Below are 20,165 nucleotides of genomic sequence, written 5' to 3' on the forward strand. Positions count from 1 at the left end.
GATCATAAATCATTGAAAGCCGATAATATCGCTTGATGTGTTAAGAACCGAACAGTATTTCCAAATGTCAAAGTTCATGCCAACCTTATGGAAAGTACCTGCGAAACATGAATGAGCACAAGTTCACTTTTTACTCGCTGTAAAGAAACTGACAAAGCGGTGTGTCGGCGATAACATCAATATAAATATTGAATTTATGAAATGCAAGTTAAACTTTTCAAGCTACAAATGTCGCCACAGGACTTCCTGTCGGATATCTCGACGTATATTTGAGTTCCGGCGTATGTTTTATTCATCAATGGCACAAGACAGAGAGTTGCGTGCGAGAGGCGAGCGGAGCGCGGCGGCGTGGTGTGGCGGCGGCGTGTTGTCAGTATCGCGAGTCGATAACGGCGCTGGCGCGGAGTTTTCGCGCGCGTTTCGGCGGTGCCCCCGCGCGGGCCTCGGGTGAACGGCCAGACAGGCGGCCAGCCGGCCGTTAAACCTGCCTCAGCGGTGGAGCCCGACCCGCCGCGCGGCCTCCGAGACATCTGCGGCGCCCGCGACCATCACGCCAACCACTCACCTTAACTACACTACAATCTTATTAAACATGATATTTTAATTCTAGTTGAATACTTTTTTTTTATTACACCGGTCTCTCATTCATACGATTTAGTGTAGAACTTTTTGATTTGGTTCTTGTATTTTGTGAAGGAAGTACGACGGGCTTCAACTCTGTTCAGATTATTTTTTGTCTTATCTCTCCTTAATTGATAAGATAATCGGTCAAAATATATTTATAATTAAATATAACTTTCGCGTTATAATGCCCGTTACCATTAACCTGCGTCTGTCACTACTTACATTATAATTACTTAACGTTATTTTTCGCTCCCAATTTCTCTGCAAACATTTCGTATAAAATAGCCTACTTTCTTTTCGTAGCATAAGAATATTGAAAACTCTTAAGTCTTTGCAGCAGTTTGTATAGTGTTACATTTAATTTTAAAAAATAATCGAAAAGAAATAGGAAGAAGTGGAATAATAAATGAAACTAAGTGAAACTTGTCCGTTCGCGTGGGTTGACGCATAGAGTGCGGGGAGCAAGCGCCAGGCGCCGAACGAGGCTAAAAAGACAATAAAATGTGTACAGTGTATTTATAAACTCATTTACATTAAGTGCCAATACCAAGTCCGCTGTATGAATAAGTATGTTAATTTTCCATTTCAACTAGCAAACATTTTAATTAATACGAACCCGCGTTTTTCTTCAGTCTCTTCTCACTCGAAACGCTCGAGTTTCCCGCTTGCCTTGTCTGCTTTATTAGGTATTATCTATGATTTATTAGTTCACACTCCGGCGCCGACACGATTTAATGTATTTCTTCAGGACAAGCTACGGCGGTCGAACCAAGGTGATGCAAATGAAGCCGATTATGCCTTGTTTATGCGACCGCCCGAGCGTCCTTGTCACTATGAAAATCTAGTGGATGCATTATTCTTCTAAGTGCTAATAGAAAACCCGCTGAATAATTCACCAGATAAAAATGGCTAATAAAAGCGTGCTCGACAAGACGGTGGCGGTCGATATGTAAAGAGATGAGATCTATTCAGGAATAATATCCTGGTGGATTGTTTACGGTGCGGCTCGGGGCGGATTGCCCAGCGCCGCAGCGCTCGCTAGCTGGTCGGGGCGAGCGGCGTGCGGGCCGGGCGCGCGTCGCGGCGCTCCCGACTGTCGAGCACACAGGTGGGATAGCGAGCGTCTGCGTCGGTGCTTTTTCATTCTTTGTTTGCGCCGAGGATTTGCATACAATCGGAGAAATTGCGTGGCTGGCAGCAGCCGAGTAAAAAGGAATTCGTGTACTTTTATGCATATGACTGTTCGAAGTGCGGGTCCCTTTTTTCTCAATGCATCATGGATTCTTAAAACTTTTCGCTTACAAGAATGCTGCAAAGAATCCTCCCGCTCTTATTTGTAAACTACATGTCGAATACTTGCTTGAGATGTTTACTTATTATAGCATGATATGTCATTTTAATAACATAACGTTGTCAATGTGAAAACATTACAGCTGTATGCTGTAATTGTAGCTATTGTTCTTGTTTCTTTTGACGTGAAAGATATAGAATTGCGTATGTGTTGCTAATTTTCAACAGAGAAGTTCAACAAGATTTTGTAATGGATAAAAGTATCAACGGCGTCATTGATTATTATAATATGTGAATATTATAAGGAAAACCGTAACGTCATCATCATATCGATAGTATAAATAAATCGCTCATCGATAAAAAACGATTGCCTTGATCGGTCAGTGTGCAGAGTTTACCGACATGTTTGTCATCTGAATCACGTGGCCTTCCGCTCGGTTATTACCAGCCAGCGTTGGGTTCGCGCGTTAGTTGTGGCGGGCTGTCCGCGCGCGCATACCGTCCTTATCGACGCCGGCCTAAGGCTAAGTACGCATCAACAACGCCACGTGTATAAACATTGTTGCACAACAATAACATGCGGCGACGCGCGCAAGGACGCGTCTATGATGCGAGCGCGTTCGCATAGATTGATTGTTTAACCACGTAAACTGCGCAACTGACACGCTGAAATACAGGCTAGTCGGCTGTCCACCTATTGGAGCCGAAAACCATGATGTGCGCGCTCGTCGCCCTGCACCCGACGATGATTGCTAACGATTGTCGGATGCTTCAAGTGCTTCTTTGTTTCATTAAAACGGTTCACGTGGGTGGTCTGCGATTGTGCCCTTTTGTTTCTTAAGTGCTGGTGATAAATTCTTCATTGTTTGTGTAGTGTTCCTTAGTGGGATCTTTATGTGCGTAAAGACAGAGTGATGTCGACACAACCAGAGGAACCTAGTAATGGTGAGTGACTTATCAAAGGTGTCAATCACTCGTCGGTAGCGGGTTTGAGTCATGTTTCCACCGGCAATATGTCAAGGAGGTCGCCTTTAATGGGTTCTTTGAAGTCTCGGTCGGAGAATTGCGCAGTGGCTGGGTTGCTACCCATATATTTTAGTCGACTTCATGTCATGGCTTCAATTCGGCCTTGTGCTTGATACTTTACTAACTTAACAGACTTTGTATATTGCATCTCCGAAATGTTGTCACGCTTTCAAATGTCTCTAAATATTGTTCACATGTTATTAATTAATGATATGACAGAAAATTCTTGATATTATCATTCTCAGATAACATTATTTTGTACATTGACATGTGAATTGCGTCATGTCTCGACAAACTATCCGATTCGTGACTTTCTTATCTCCAGTTATCACCTAGCGAATGTTAAGTTGCATGGCAACTTTCTGTGAACAAAGTAATACTGAAGTGGTTTCATTTCCTCCCACTCAAAGAGAAGCTTAGCGAGTTTATAGAGTTTACAAAGAAATTTGCAATAGTTGTTGGTCAGCGGTGAAGGCAGGTATCTTGCACCTCCCACGCTTATCTACCGCGCGGCTAGCAGTCGCATTCCACGCATACTTGCCGCGGGTTGTCGGCCGGCACCGCGGCCGGTTCCGAACGGCTTGCATTGGTGACGTACAGACGCGTCTCTGCGTTCGTCGGCCCGGTCGCCGCTGGCCACCACCGCCCGTGCCCTTCCGCGGCCCCCGCAGCTCCACACCATAACACCTCATAGGGGAAACTCAATCTTATCGCCGAGCTCCATTTAATCTGGCCGCAGTTACTGCGCAGTAAATGCAAACTCGTAGTTATCTAAGAACATCGCTCGTATTGGAGATCGCGTGCGCTTTCGCCACATGCACCTTTCTACGCCGAATTGTCACATCGCCATCGCCCTGCAATGAGTCTCGTGGGTGAAAGTGACCGTTCTCATTTTGGCAATGATCGACATGTGACAAAAACAATAAGCGTAATGTGTCCTGGATTTAGCCTTTGTAACATAAATGAATGCCAAAAAGTAGTTTATAGTTAGCATAGATCCTTGTCATAAACGAAAGTCGGGTTGGAGGGGTATGTTAGATAATAAAATCTAGTTGTACTTGCATCACCTATCACATACAGTAACCTGTTGGACGCAGCCGTGGTCCTCCGTCTGGACGGAACTTGTAAGAACATTAATGCGGCCTAATAAGCGGAAGTGGCCTGATTTCAATCCGCACCGTGCGGCCATTCATCCGAGCGCGCCACTCATCCGGATGTTGATCATTTCAACCTGCTCGTCGGCACGGGAACTTTTCCGTCACAATTTCGGTTCCATCTTAAAACACTATGCACTTATTTACCGCTGTTAAAAATATACACTTTAGAATAATAGCACACTAAACAATAACTATGAAGACATCTTTTTGCAAAATTCTGAGAGCATTTTTATATTGGTGCATCTCAAGCTCTTTGCGAATAAACTACGCAGTTGCATTCTAGCGGTCACATGTATGGTTGTGTGTATGTGTGACGGCCGATTATAATGGAATGCACTGTGCGCGTGTGTGCTTGATAAAAGAGGCCTTCAATCACTTTAACTACGAACGACATTCACGTGCAAACGGCTCTGATATAGTCTGTCAACTTATAAAATATTGAAGCTTTGTATCATTATCAACATAATATATATATCTTACCAAAACTTGAGATTTTAATAACACCTTCTCCTTGAAGCATGTCTATTATGTCTTCTGTCGCGTACACTGGTAAAAGTGTGGTTGTATTGCCCATTTTGCCTACGTTCGTAGACGTTGTACATTTCTCCGTAACTCATATTAATATTTTTTATTTTAGTGATCCACAAAAATAAATAAACATAACATAAACTTGCTAGACGTTCAACAAACTTGGTTGTGCAAAGTTGCCTTTGTAACAGCGCTTCAAACGTTGGTGTTTTATTATGAAATGTCACGTCGTGCCAGACGGTACATAAATAAGACTGAATTAGCTTGTCTGCGACCTCACTAGCTACACGACAAAGTTCACCCTTACACCTCGAAACAACTCACCGAAATTTAAAACGAAAGCAGTTGAATCACTATTCAAAATTTTAATTACATTAAAGCGATGTCGATTGTGACCCTACCCCATATCTCTACTTTAAACATTTATACCCGCACTGTAGACATTTTGTTTTATGGGGTCTCGTATTTTACGAGGTGATTTAATTTTACGGATTGAAATTAATTTTTATGGCTTGAAGAACTTTGAGGAATTTATAGTACGAAGTCATGCGATTTTGGTTTTTGTTGAATCGAAAGGTCATTTCGATGAGAAGTTTAAATCATAATTAATGGAACAATATCTTTAAACTTTGGACGCTAGTAGTGATATGTTACATATACAGGATGTTAGTGACATCGTAGGTTTGACCATGATTCTGAGTTGATTTCAAGTGGAATTTTCCGTCGCAAAAATAATTTAAAAAAATTCCACTTGATATTAACTCAGAATCATAGTCTGAATCATCCCCCTGAGCATTCGTTACGATGTCACTAACACCCTGTATATGTAAACTAACGCTCGTGATCTAATGGGGTGGACAGAGCCGCAAGTAATCAGAAGAAAACTTACACCTCGTCTTGATAAGAATTCTTAAGATGTATAGTTATTGTATGAATATGTTGAGCCTTATGGTGACAATTGATCAGCCTATTATTTTCTCTCAGTCAAGCATAGTAGGCCAAGAAGCAAGGACGGATAGAAAGTTGATTATCCTAATATACTTAACCTTGGAAACTAAATGATATGTTGAACTTTGGTATAATGTTGTAGGTAAGCGGAAACTGTTGACGCTATAAACATTTTCTAAAAATAATGGGCACTAAAAAGGCGATTCACACTGATGATTCATCAGCGTCTAGTTACTAGGTCCGGAGTCGGTGCCGCGTGGGTGATACCTTCACCTTGTACACCTTGTACAGGACTTATTCACATAGAAGTCACCGTTATGATGTCATACACACTGTAGTTTAATGCGCGTCTATAGCCCAATTGGGGTAGTCAGCGGTACATCCATCGCAAAATGAACTAACTACCCACACCTCACCGTGTTATCAACCCATAATAGTCATTTCATTGTACTCTACGTCTAGAGTAACTCCAAAGTTAAGGCTTTCCTTTTTTCCTTAATAGTGACAACACATTTACTTTAAATGGGGGAGGCCTATAGCCATCAGTGGGATGATGCGGACTGATTGATGATGATGTAAATCAACATTAGGTAGTAAACTTGGAATCCGATGTCCATTTCACCAATTCGAACACTTGCAAAGTGACATCGACAAAGGAAGTGAGACACTTGAATACACTCAGTCCCGCCTTGTTGACAACGAGACACTTACCATCCTTAAGAAAGTAGCCATAGTGGAATGTTCCATCCCTTTCTGCTGTTGAGGTTAGGTTATACGTCTACGGATACGTAAGGCTCCATGCGAAGCAAACCTAAAGGCAATATCTGTACTGTAAGTCTGTCAGTGCTTGACATGCGCGGGCCGTCTGCACCATCGATCTTCTAACGACCAACTTTAATAACTAGTTTCCGACAAATTGTCGGCCAAATCTCTGAAACTTCATCCCTAGGTTCCCTTCATGTGGAATACAATTTTTTACCACGCGCCCATAGCGTGAATTATTATTAAAATGCCATAATTTAGCAGACACTGTTGCTACCCACCGATAGACAGATAGTGCTTATCTCCATTACTGATTAGGTATTCTGTTTTCAAAATATGATGGTAGGTAATGGTACCATTGGCAACAGTTATCGGGATTAATCAAGTAAATAAATACGTAATTTTAATAGCTCGTTATTTAAATGTAACCTAGTAAATCTGTGCTAGAATTAACACAGCTTTAGATCAATTACGAAACGTGGAGATTAGCATAACAAAGGGAAAAATATGTTTTATCGCACCATCAAACCTTTAATTAACGCAAAATTCCACATTTGGCGCCGTTTCCGTTTCTATTTCATGTTGTTGCTAGGTTTCTTGAGAAACATTATATTTATTGCCTTAACTTATTATTATGTCTGAAATCTAGCTTTTCTTTCTCCATTATTCTCCTTTTAGGACTGCAGGGCGTAAATTGACAATTAGATACTATAACATTTTATGATGTAATTTATCATGTTTGTAATTAATATTGGATTGAAGGGAAATGGACAGCCTGTCTGACCTTCCAACCCGCGAAGGACAAACGAGCCCAATATAGGTCAATAACTCCTCCTCCATAAACTAAATTCTCGGGAATGTGGGTTTCACGATGTTTCCCTTCACCGCTGAGCACGTGTTAAGATCCAAACATGAATTCGAAAATCATTGCTTTAGGCCCAAGTTGCGATTGTAACCTGTGACCTCACAGTGAGAGTCGAGCGTTCCATCTACCTACCACGGCTTCTAAGGATGGTACCTACTAGTTTCTGTAATTGATGATGTAATATAGCAATATGTGCTTTTGTTGCAGTGGGCGTCGTCGGCGGCGGTATGCCGGAGACCGGCGCGGGGGAGCGGCGCCACGTGCCCCTGTACGGGAGGCTGGTGGCCGAGGAGCAACTCGCTTCCATGAGCGCGCCCTCCGACATTCAGGTGAGCGCGCCGACCCGGGCGTTCTGCCGCTTCTGCGCCTCCCAGGTAAATGATGCATGAGGCAGTTTGCTCGGCCGCCACTAACGCCCGTCGACTATCACGTCCTACTAAAAAGAGAACACAGCAGCGTTCGTGTAACTCAGTATATATTTTGACAGATATAAAACACTCCAACCACCACCACTTCGGCCACATCGTCACTTACCATCAGGAGATAGTAGTCAAATGTTATAAAGCTAATATGCTATGATCGCTTGAAATTCCAATGAATCGCAAGGACTCGTCAGTTTCTAGACCAGACCAGACCGTAAATAGAAGTTCTATCTGTCGAGATAGATACTGAGTTAGACGAACACCCCTGTGAGTTGTCTTCTTACAAGCGCTGAGGCCATTGTCTAACTGAAACATCTATCGTATCATCCTAATCACCATAATTGCAATGCGCTGTTAATGACATCATTAGCCAATCGCAAACGCTACGATTGGGAATACGATAGCAGTTGAAGCAGAGAATAACCTTAAGGTGCATACGCACTTGAAGGTTTCTATCCAAAAGCTCAGCTACGTAGGTTCTTTTTCGTTCGAGACCATACGACATTTGAGACACGACTATTATTTATCTTGAGCGTTTGGATAGCCAGCCGCTTGTATGAAAGATAACTAGTCTCTTTAATATGGTCACGTGCACCTAACTTCCTCAACATATGGTGGTTTCGGAGGGTTGTTGTCATTACCGATGTCATGGTCTATCTCACTCTTGTTTGATGTTTTAACTTATGAGATATGTGCTGTGCTATCTTTGTTACTTGGAGCAGTCCTTACCTAACCTATAAATTGTACTCGGTTTGCTTAAACAAGAGATTTAAGTTCGTAATCGGATGGTTTAGTAGCAGGATTGGGACCGATTTTTAGACCCATTCTTGGCCTGTCTTCGTCTTTGTCGTCATTCCGAAATTTATGACTGTTGTATCACAATAACCCTGTCGTTTTCCGTTGTCATTCTTAATCATTTACTTCTAGATAAATAATTTAAAAATACAAAGTGGATATGGCATTCTTCATCTACTAGGTTAACTTAGAGGTGCATTGGACTGTTCATTATGTTTCTAAACAAAGGCAAAGGCAAAATCGGCTACATTTAGGCATGTCCCAGACTATAGTAACAAGATACCATGTCTTACTCGCACACCGAGCCTTCCACACCCACCGCTCCTATTGTTATTAGTGTTAGCTACTATTACCGCCGAGCAAATAAATTAGCCAAGTATCGCGTCGTTAATTAACCGCAAATATGTTTTCTTACAGTCGATGTTTTTAGTGTTGTGCTCAAGTCGATAGTGTATCTTTGTTTTGTTAGGTACATGTTTAGGGTAAAGATTACTGTAGAGAGTTTGATGTAACAACCCTCACTCAGCTTATGGTATATCTACTCTAGCACCCTGTTTTCATTGTCTCTTCTTATTATTTATTTATTATTATTTATTTATTTATTTGTACACAATAGAACACAGAAAGAAACACACAAAGAAATCAGACAGTACAGGTAGGCTTCTTGTTATTTTTTTTCCATGAATTTCTTTAACTTAGTTTAAATACCAAAATGATTGTCAATTCCTAAGGTGTTTTATTGGAAGTTATCATTCTAATACTGTTTTGTTAGGCTCACGTCTAAGTAATAATGGTGCTAATTCCTGTAAATACCATCTAATTTTATTTTAAGTTATATCTGTCATTTTCTTATCCGCCGAAAAGGAAAGGGACGGGTAATCGACAAGCATAAAATTTATGGAACACACGTCAATTTTAAGCACAAATCTAAACCAACCGTCTAAAAATTTTACCATGTCTATAACCCGACACAGTTAAGTAGACAGCACGTCAAACGGATTGCATACCAGCGACGTACCGTTTGATTCGCCCGGGTTATTCATTCATTTACTCATTCTTCCTAAAATTAAGAGCTGTGAATCATCCGTCCCTTTCCTTTTCGACGGATATGAAAATGACGGATATAACTTAAAATAAAATTAGGCGGTGTCTGCAGGAATCGGGGCCATTATCTGTTTTGGGACAGAGGTTTTAAGGCGCCCTTGAAACTAAATTCTTGGTACCTACATGTGGTGTTGTCTAGACTGGATAATTAATAAATAAATGAGCGACCCGTAGCTGTAATGTACATTTTAAACTGGTACTTGGTACACGCTCTTATGTTTGTACTTCATTATAAATTATTGTTATAGGACCGATATTTGATGGTTCATTTACCTAAACGTGATGGTAGTCTGTATGTAGAGTTGATATTACAGCTGACGGCTTTACCTGACTTTTTAAAATAACAATATTTTTATTCGTTATCGGAAAAGTATTTATGTAATTAATATTTATTAGCCTATTTGGTTTTACTGTTGGATCTGCTTGCATAATTTCAAAAAGTTAAGCCGTTGGTTCCGGTTACTACTTACTGATGTAAGTAAGTTGGTAATTCACATCACAAACCACACCACAGAAGATTTCAAAAAGTAATAAAATTGTTCCAATTATTAATTACAAACATTGTTCTTAATCGTAAGACATCCTCAAATTGGCGGTTGGAAGTTCAACCTGACTTTTTACGCCTTCTATTTATCCTCTGCCACCGCCAATTGTACATACAGCATTGGCTGTTTTAAGATTACAAATGATATTATTATGTACAATAAAATTACGGTCTATTCATGTCGAAAAGCGTGAACGGTTTGTACTAATAGACCGTTTTGCCGATAATCGTGTCACTGTAACTATTACGGTGTCCCTAGAAACGTATAATCATGGTGCGCCGCCTATAATTCTATTATGTATGTCGTAGGTTCTTCGCTGACTTCCAAGTGGTTAATTAATTTCCTTTTAAGTGAAGATGTGCTCTAATATGCTAATTCATTTCATTATCTTTTTATTTTAAAATGTTCTTTTATTAGCTCTACATTGGTTTGTTTTATACCTATGTTCGCCTTTGTCCTCATTATGACAACGTTCTAGAATTTTCCAATTTTTGCGTTAAATGGTCAATTGAAAACAATTAGGTTGATTTAGTTGCATTATCCGCAAACTGCCTCTAGCCTCCTCTGCTTCTACCGCTTACTTAACTCGCTTCTTTATTTTCTTTTCAGCATTAATATTAGTCTTGATAATAACCAGTGTTTTTGCTTGCCCAGGCTATGCAAGCCCGAATACCACACCACTTTCGAGACCCCTCAACGGCGCCGCTACGGAAACTCAGCGTAGATCTCATCAAAACATACAAACACATAAACGAGGTAAGTCAAAACAATTCCGTATTTTACGTGGTAAAAATACTGAAACTAAATTGAATGTCATGTCCTGATAGTGACTCTAATGTGAAGTGTGTGAACAATTCCTAAGGTGTTTTATTTAATAAAATGTACAAATGAACTTGCTTATACTATATCGTTGGACGGCGACAGTTTACACGGGACGTATAATTAACAATCGATCGTGGCGCGAATAACATCCGATTGTAATTAATCCGGAGTTAACCGGTATCCTCCGTTAATTTACTTACCTCATCCCATATAGTGCTACGGCGGTTTGCAGCCATACTCAACATTTTTCCATGGGCACTTTCTCAAAATACTACTTTGGCGGCTGAATGAACCGTTGGTCGTTGGTTTACCGGGCTCTTTTTTTCGGCCGTGAGCGTCAGTTGATTCCCCATCGACATATCGACAAAAACATTTAAAAAGAAAAAGAAACAACGACGTTCTATCTTGTAACAAAAGATTCGTTTTAGCTCCTGCGTGTCACCATAGAATTAAGCAATCGTCACTCACAAAAACAACTCGGTACATGGGTTGTTGCAGCCTTTTTGGGCGGCCGTGGGCGCTCGTTGCTAGGAGGCGGCCGCGTGGGAGCAAAGTTATTGCATCGTAAATAAAATACCTACTTCTCAATGAACTGGTGACTAAACTCTTCAATGGAATAGTGACCGGGTTAGTGTTGCCTCCATAATGAATTTTTCTCACGCACACATGCGTATGTACTGGCGGTGAAGGATAACAATCAGTAGGAAGTCAGTGTAATGCCCTCTGTACAATATTGGCGCCGCCTACACGCTGTCGATTTATATCACAACAACTCACCTATTCAATTTTAATTTTAAATAAGTTTTATCCATATTATGCAAGGCATAAGTAAAAGTTCGCCTTTTGCGGAATATTTATCATCTCTCTGATACAAATATATATTTCATAAATAATTTCTGAGAAGTTTCTCAATGATTTCAAGTTTGTGGTTATGAACAGCGTAATAAAAACAGTTTTTTTTTTGTAATTGTAATGCAATCGCTGCAAAAGGTCCTTACGTAAAAACTTGTGGTTTGATATAAAAACGCAGATTGAAAACGTAAACTGCTCACGAGTTCGGAAACCCCAGAAAGTTGCAGTTTCAATTTCGCAATTGGTTCGCTATCGGGTGTCATCGTCGAATTCCATTAAGTCGGCAATCGGCGTATATGGTGAACCCCTGACCTTCAGTCACGTGGCTTGGTGGCGTTGTTTTCACTGCGGCGTTGGCGGAGCAACGGCGCAATATCCACTGCGTCACAGTTTCCCCGCTTGCAACTGATGCGGCAACGCCAACGTGCGAACTTTGACGCAAAACACAGACCAGCCGATATAATTGGTCTTTCGCGTGGACACTTGACGCAAACACCCTACTAAATAGACGTAGCTGATGTTTATCTATCAAAACAATTCTCGAATAAGGTCCGCCTGTTTACCGTATGGCACGAATTGTAAAGTAACAAAAAACATAATGTCATTGTGTTCATTCTAATATGAATCACAGAGGAAATTTGGCTACATGAGCGATGAATCATTCTCTCCTTTCTACGTCTCTGAAATATTACCTACGTGATTGTATTTAAGAAGTTTTACTATCCCCTCGGAAATAGTTTGAGACAATTAATCCTAATATTTGAGTGGCATGTGGTCTCCCCTCGCTTTCTATTGCCTATTTTTAAACGAGATATTTATAGATAGTGCTATTTGCGTTGTGAACCTGGTCGTTGCCCTATTTGGTGGTGTGTTTACATGGCGGATTGCCAGGTATCGAGAATCCGTGATATGTCGCGCGTGGGAGTCAACGCTTCAGGAAACTTGTGACTGGCAACACTTCGTTTATTTACTTTTAAAAAAAACCATTTCTGGAATAATTTTCCAATCACCATTTCAAAATTTACCCTGTTATTTTCTGCGAAATTTATCGCAAACAAGTCGACTTAATAGCTACTTTACTTAATAAAATGTGTTTTCAAACGTGAGGCTTTTGATTAATTAGAATTAACGTTAGTACCTACTTGCCTACAAGGCTTGTTGGCAAATGGATGTGATAATAATGGCCTTTACAATCATGTCGTTTACATTCGATATAAATTCCTTACATTATTATCTACAAGTATCAAACTACGTAGTATGCGTATAATAATACTATAATACATTGCGGTTTGGCTAGCCAACATATTGGTTTCAAATAACCCAATTGCGTCATATTTCAGCATTCCGCTGACAAAGGAACACATTTTGTTTTTTAACGACTAAATTAAATACTATATTGTTATCAAAGTTACTACCTACCCAGCATATTATTCGTGGAAGCATCGTTTGATATTAAAAAAATCGAACGGGAAAATTGAATTATCTTTTTTCTCAGAGTTGTCCGTATTTATTCAATTTGATAGAATTTGTAAAATTTCCCGGGATAAATCCACTCCAGGCCACATCGTCACTTACAATCAGGTGAGATTGTGGTCAAACACGAGTCTGTACTTATTATTTTAAAAATATATATGTACCACAAACATTTTCCTATCTTTATGTTACGTCCAAATTCTATTTAATATATGAATCATTAATTTAAATGAGATCAATATTCATTTCTAGAGCAATGTTGCACTGTTGCAACGTTGAGTGCAATGGGCTACAATGAATGACTAACTGACATTAGTTTGTGGGCGAATTTCGTAAGCCTATGTCGATGCCAGCGAGTCAAGGAGACATCGAAAATGCTCACTCGACGATTAGGATTTGGCCTCATTACGATCCTACCATTTAGAAAGTCTAGTCTAGACCACTATTTGGTTTATGTAACGGCGATCATATCAATACAATTGGGTGGTCGGCCAGTTGGAATAGGATGTTGTTTCAAAATCGTATCGCTATCTAATGTCCAACACAAAAGAATGACGAATCCTTTCGTTGTCTTTGTTTGCTCAAATTTGTAACGTAGTTGCTATTTATTAATAGAAAAAATTTTTCATTGCCATTTATAAGCACGATAAAATTTTATCAGTGAAAATTGCGCTTATGATAAATTAACTCATTGGTGCAAGTCCGGTACCGGAGATCGAAATGGCGCTCGTCGTTAGAGAAGCACATAGAACTGTGCTATATATAGTCAGAATATAATAAAAAGCTACATAATAATGAACAATTGACACAAAATCTTCGTATGTAACGTGCCGCTTTCGCTTCATAAACATATTCGCGCGGAGTCGTCACGAATAGCAGAGCATCAGCTGTTCGAGCCATCCAGCAATTACGGCGATATCGCCCATTCATGCCGACGCAGGCGCAAGAAAACCGTATTAATTGAATAACACACGACACACGCGTGGCTACCGACATACTTGATAGCTGAACGTTTGTTTTTCCTTAACGATCTTTTAATTGCTGCCACGCTACAGATCTCACACCAATTTTATAAACATTGTCGACGCAAAAATCATAAGTAGCAGCTTTCATAGCTATTTAGTTGCGAAACTATCGCAAGTACATGAGGCAGTATAATGTGATGTATCACGTCTTGTGTTTGGACAAGCATGTGGTCTGACGTAGATACCGCTTATTTCTCGAGACTCGAGCCTAATCACGAGCGCACGGCTGGGTAGCAAACACCAGTGCAAGCGGCCAACTAAAGTGAGTCAAGGTGAATGCGCGACGTCACTCTGTTGCCACCCGGATTACTGTATCGCCGCCAACACAGATTGTTATACAATCCCACCAAATTCTGCATGCCATTGTAGCCTTTGCTTCGTTGTAGCATTGTCTATAATTGTGTGACGAGTTTGTGAAGGATGGTGTAAGTGTGTCGGTGTTTGTATTGCGGTTGTCGGCGCCGGCTGGACGTTGTGGTCTGGCGCTTGGAAAGTCTTACAGCGTTTCCCAGTTAAAGAATGCTCCACTAGTCACTAGTGAGACGTTTCTATATCACCGCGCGCTTCCTATTTATTGCATATCCTTTACATGCGTCTCGGTCTTTTGCGTTGTAAGTCAGATGAACGTTTATAGGAAAGCGTGTCATTGAATGGATTCGAAACTAATATTGCCGATTGATCACTCAATACCAGGTCACACACGTGTAACATTTGCGCATTTTCGAATAAGTTGCCTTGCGAAACGATTTATGATGTGTAACAGATCGCTTTGTTTTACATATCTGCATGTGCATTGTTCGAATTACGCAATAACAGCTAGTATTAAATAATCTTTTTAATCGGCTTTGGGTATTGAGAAGGAAGGTAAACTCGACCGTGACACAAAAGGCAAGAAACTGGAACTAGGAACGAAGCAATTAAGCAATTTTGCAAAAAATAGGACAAGACTAGAGACCATTCGTCATAACGTGCAGACTTCGTAACAGACAGTTTGCGTGCACAAAACAATGATCGACTAATGTTGTCAGACTTATAACCGAAAAGAGCGCGTTAAGCGTCTGACCGTATCTTCGAGGCCTCCATAAAAACATTGTTACCGAAAAGGAACACGCTCAATAGCGAAATAAAGCGATGTTTTTTTAAACAAAATAGTCTATTGCTAGGTAAATAATAACATAATAAGAACACAATACCTACTCCAGAGGCACGTGGCTCTGAACGCTCAGGCTATTGGTGCCAAGGTGTCCATCGGGTTACTAATTGCGTGTTAAAATTTACTTGACATCGCTCAACCTTCGTAGCAGCCAACGTAGGGAGAGCTCCACCGCCTCGTAACCTATATAGCGTTAGAGTTCTTTGTAGTTTATTCATCGGGTACGATTTACTCGGAAACGTTTACGATACTTTGTTTCTCAGGTGGTCGTCTCTTCTTACAACCTTGTCACAGTTAACCCCAATAGTGAGGTATTGAAAGTTCCGCGGGAATGGGGCCGCGGCTCGCGCATAGCATTATTTAATTAATGAACCGTCGACTGTCTGTACTTTTTGTCTACTTTTCAATGAAGGAAGACAAATTGCTTCACATTCTTTTCTTTCGCATATTTTAGTGCAGTCACTTGGACAAACCCTCAACTATTAGTATTGGGATAGGTAGAGTCGTCAGAGGATAAATTTCCGGTCTCTTTTCTTATCTTATTTAGCCTATACGATCCCACTGCTGGGCAAAGGCCTCCCCTTGATTTTTCCACTCCTCTCGACTTTGTGCGATCTCCGGCCAATCCTTGCGATAAGCATTGAGGTCGTCACACCATCTTTTACGCGGTCTGCCTCGACTTCTAAGCCCGCCCTGAGGTATCCAGTGAGTAACGACTCGTGCCCACCGCTCCGGATCTCCGGGTCTCTTTTATTATTACTTTTTTGTAACAACATAACATAACCTCACGACTGTATCCCAATGGGGCAGTCAGAGGTATATCCATCGCAAGATGAACTGAGTACCCAGACTTTACCGAGTTTTCTGTCTAAAATAGCATAATTCACTGAAACACAATAAGCTGAATTTACAAGTCTGCGATACTAAGCAGCAAATAATATTTTTAGTTTCCCTTAGCATCACATACATAGAAGTGCGTTTACCTAAAAATATAGTGTTATCAATTCTATTAATAGAGGCTTGTAAGTAAAATTAGTAAAATCTGCGCAACATGTTGGTGTGTTTACACGTGAAAAGTGTGTCGCGCCCATAACCTGACTGATAATAAAGTGTTTCAAGGGGACAATTAAGTAACTTTTATTACTTGCCAGTGGAAACAGTCGCCCAGTAACATACTCAAGTTTTTATGTCGCCACGCGATCAACCTGCCTAATCATTTTCTTGTTCTTCGAATAACCTAAGTACCTAACAATGATTGACTTCTTGTTAGCGTCTTTATCTGCACTTAACCACTATCGTATGGTAAGGTAATATCCCTTTTGCTTTTCTTAGAAATGTAAAGGTAAATGTTATCCTTTATAAATCCTACCGCAAAAATACACTGGCGTCTATATCGGTAGCAGGAAAATATAAAATGCTTCGCAGATTGAATAGTGTAAATCCCAAGGGAGGTAGTTTTCGATGAAGGTTAACTGCCTTGTAATATGAGTCGTGTTCGTTCATTGAATATAAGGAAGGAAGAGTTTATTATTAAAACAAGGGATGTTATTTATATCATTTCTATGTATTATTTATATTCACGTCATGAATATGAAGTCACGAAGCTAGAGCAATTTTCCAGCTGTTTTAGCAAATAGAACATAGTTTTAGAAGTAAAATTAGGTGGGTGGTACCCAAAAGTACACAAAGCCGCACAACCACAACATCTCAGTTCCAACAAACCATAATGACCCTATTCCTGGAAATAACATTCAAAACAACTCCACAGCTTTTATTTCCTCATTTAATTTGAGAAGTATCATTTATTTTGTAGCATCCATAATTAATTTTCAACTTCAGCAGATATTGTTCGTACTCCATGCCAAAATCACAATCGCTTCTATGCCTTAACGTACACAAGCGACAGTTGAACTCAAATTCCGACGCTCTGAGTGAATCAGTATTTAACAGTCATATCGTGTTTTCCTGAGCAACATAAAGTGACCAGTGATTAATGGAAACAAAACAAATTAACAAAACAGTGCACGTGCCTCACATTTCGACAGACCTTCATCTATTATTAAGTTTTATATAAATTACGGGAACCCGACAAATCTTTGTCCAAATTACTACGCAGCCCTAGTAGTTTTAGCTCACATAGAATAAACAAGTACAAGAATTTGCAGTGAAAAATGTGTGTTATTTTTAAAATGGCAGCACAGCTCCTTGTGTAATTGGATTGCGTCAGGAGCGATTGGGCGGCTTGCGCGTCGGTAATGCCCGGGCTGACCATCCCGGTTTGTTCCGGGCTCGGCCGGGCGCCGGTTCCGGGTAATCTCGTTTGTACGGTTACCGGCAATTAGCCACCGCCGCCCATGTCGCGGACTCTAAACGATTGTTTCTATGCAGCTTTTTTAGAATCGGCCTCCAAAATGCTCAGTTTCAGACGCAATCGTAAATTGGCATTGATTTTAAATTGGCCTGTAATTTGCTCGACGGTATTGTTTCTAAATTTTGTGTAAAATTCCATTTTTATGTCTAGTTCCCGCCCAGATTTTGACTTGCAATATTAGTTGTACTTGTAAAGTACCTAATACTGACTTGTAAGTTCGTTACACGATAATCCTATTACTAACCTAAAAACCAATTAAGTAAATGTCTTGAGACAGACAGGCTCGTAGGCGATTGTTTTGTCTGGCACCAGCCGCTTATTGACTAAAGCGTTCTCTTAACAGCGTCGATTTTATGATGATTACATGGTTGCTATTAACTAATGTTATCTCGGCGTTTCCCGCTAATAAAATAATTGTATTAGTGGGAGTGTAAAAGGAATGAAACTGTAGTGGTAAACAGAGTCACCCCCGTTTAGTCCCTCTACAGAGAGCGTTAATCTCGTTTTTCACAATTAGTTGGCGGCAGCCTAGGCTGTGGCTACCGGCGGGCCCGGTAAATACTCTTCATCGTTTTACTTTTATTCCACATCCCTTTAAGCAAGTGTTTTCGTGGCTTCGTCTTGCTGCGACGGTTTTTGTACGATTCCCATCGAGTGCCGTGTCATTGAGAACAGGTTTCGAGCTGCATTTATGAAGTTGTTTTTAACTAAAGTTTTTGTAGATGTATTTTTTCGAATCAACACCGGCGCCAATATATTTTATACACGTATACGCTAAGACATTTTGTACCGTTCTTACAGAAGTAAATCCTAATCACCATTGTGGGGCCCTCCAAATACTCTTGCCACGCCTGCGTCTGTGTGTACAAAATTCCTAGAAATAGAAAATCGTTGGGAAAAGTACGTGGGTTCGACGACCTATATTGAAACGCGGGTCACCTTCGGGTCACTCATGTCACCTTCTTTCCGAAACTTGATCGACGACAGCAATTATCGAATGAATAATAGCTATGCGTACAGTTTCATTCATCGCGTTACTTACCTACTCGTTAAATTTGTTTTTACCAATCGATATCGCTCTGACTTGTAACTGTGTTATCAGTCTTTTTGAACCAATGAATGAATACAATATTGTATATAATTATAGCATGTCTTTCAAAAGCGATAACAAATTCACTACATAATCCAAATTGACGCTTGTTGAATTTTAAGGTTTATAAACATCTTTAAGAAAGTCAATATTATTAATCGATTTTCAGCTTTATATATAAAACAGACAAACACTTCGTTTGACACATTTTGTGCGCTATGTTGCAATACGGTTTGCGGAACCATTTTCAAAACCAATTTTGCTGTAAAAACCCACCGGTTTGCTCATATTTGCAGATAGTTAGTGTAACAGGTTACCAAACGTTTAATGCCGGCTGGCCTAAATGACCCCGCACAATAGAACGGCCACCGACAAATAAATCGCTACGTACCTGTTTCATCCAGTGTTAAATACGAAAATAGGTTTGACCTAGCCGCAGTGTAATCGCGTGGGATTACGGATGTGTCACACGGTTTGCCCAGCCGGAAAAAATTGGACACACCGACCACACTGCTGGAAAATAAGCCTCTCTTTAGGGAGTTGAAACTGATATTTGTGTCGCCAACAAGTAATTGACATTACAACTAATATTACGTAAACAAAACAAACTTTGAACCGAGTATGTTCCTATAGAAACTACCTATTAGATTCGACAGTTTTTTCCGCATGGAAATTGAAACGAAACGGAGAATGTTCTCAAATGTCGAACTTCCTTTTCAAAAGAATAATGATTTATCTTTAAGAAGGTGTATGATTTCCCAATTTGTGAGACTGTATCTTGTAAAGCTTACGATATACACTGGCTGAATGAAGAACTTTCTCCTTTTTTCTTGAGAGCGCGTAATTGTTGTTCTCAGTGTGAAGCTCGTGTCATAACACCTGACGAGATTTAAGGACAAACTGAGGAACAATGGATTTCCCATTCCCAGCCTCCGCCGCGCAGTCAATGAGTCAGCTGATGAAGCAACGGCCAATGTGACTCATTCTATCTTCTAAAGATATACAATATGCTGGATATGGCAGTCTTAAATTACAAAATCTTTTTTTTATCGGATATTGAATTTTATCTTCAGAAATTTCGTCTTTCACGTCATCGGAACAAGGAAACAAAGCGCTTCAAACAGCAATTATGCCGCGAATAGCAGCGTGAATGTCGTTACGCGCGGATAGGTAACAATTAGTTAATTTATTTTTGTTGTTGTCTAGCTTACCATACAAATGATGATGGCGATGGGCGATTACCGCATCCGTCCTGCCTCTGACATCACGCCTTGCAACAAACGAGTCTGTTGCATATTTCGACACGTCCTTGT

General features: G+C 40.3%; 1 protein-coding gene across 4 annotated transcripts in view; it reads left to right on the forward strand.

The window, feature by feature from the left end:
- LOC126373314 (serine/threonine-protein kinase minibrain) overlaps positions 1 to 20,165 on the forward strand; it is a 96,984-nt gene that overhangs the window by 6,469 nt on the left and 70,350 nt on the right. Inside the window, exons 1-3 of one of the 4 annotated variants that reach the window (XM_050019424.1) lie at positions 2,374 to 2,859; positions 7,408 to 7,574; positions 10,721 to 10,822. In XM_050019424.1, the coding sequence (XP_049875381.1) occupies positions 2,829 to 2,859; positions 7,408 to 7,574; positions 10,721 to 10,822 (300 nt within the window). In that variant the 5' untranslated portion in view covers positions 2,374 to 2,828. Of the gene's footprint in view, positions 1 to 2,373; positions 2,860 to 7,407; positions 7,575 to 10,720; positions 10,823 to 20,165 lie in introns of those variants that run through there. The other 3 variants (XM_050019426.1, XM_050019423.1, XM_050019425.1) reach the window with 3 other exon arrangements.

The sequence above is a fragment of the Pectinophora gossypiella genome, chromosome 15 (assembly GCF_024362695.1).
Source record: "Pectinophora gossypiella chromosome 15, ilPecGoss1.1, whole genome shotgun sequence".
Taxonomy (NCBI): domain Eukaryota; kingdom Metazoa; phylum Arthropoda; class Insecta; order Lepidoptera; family Gelechiidae; genus Pectinophora; species Pectinophora gossypiella.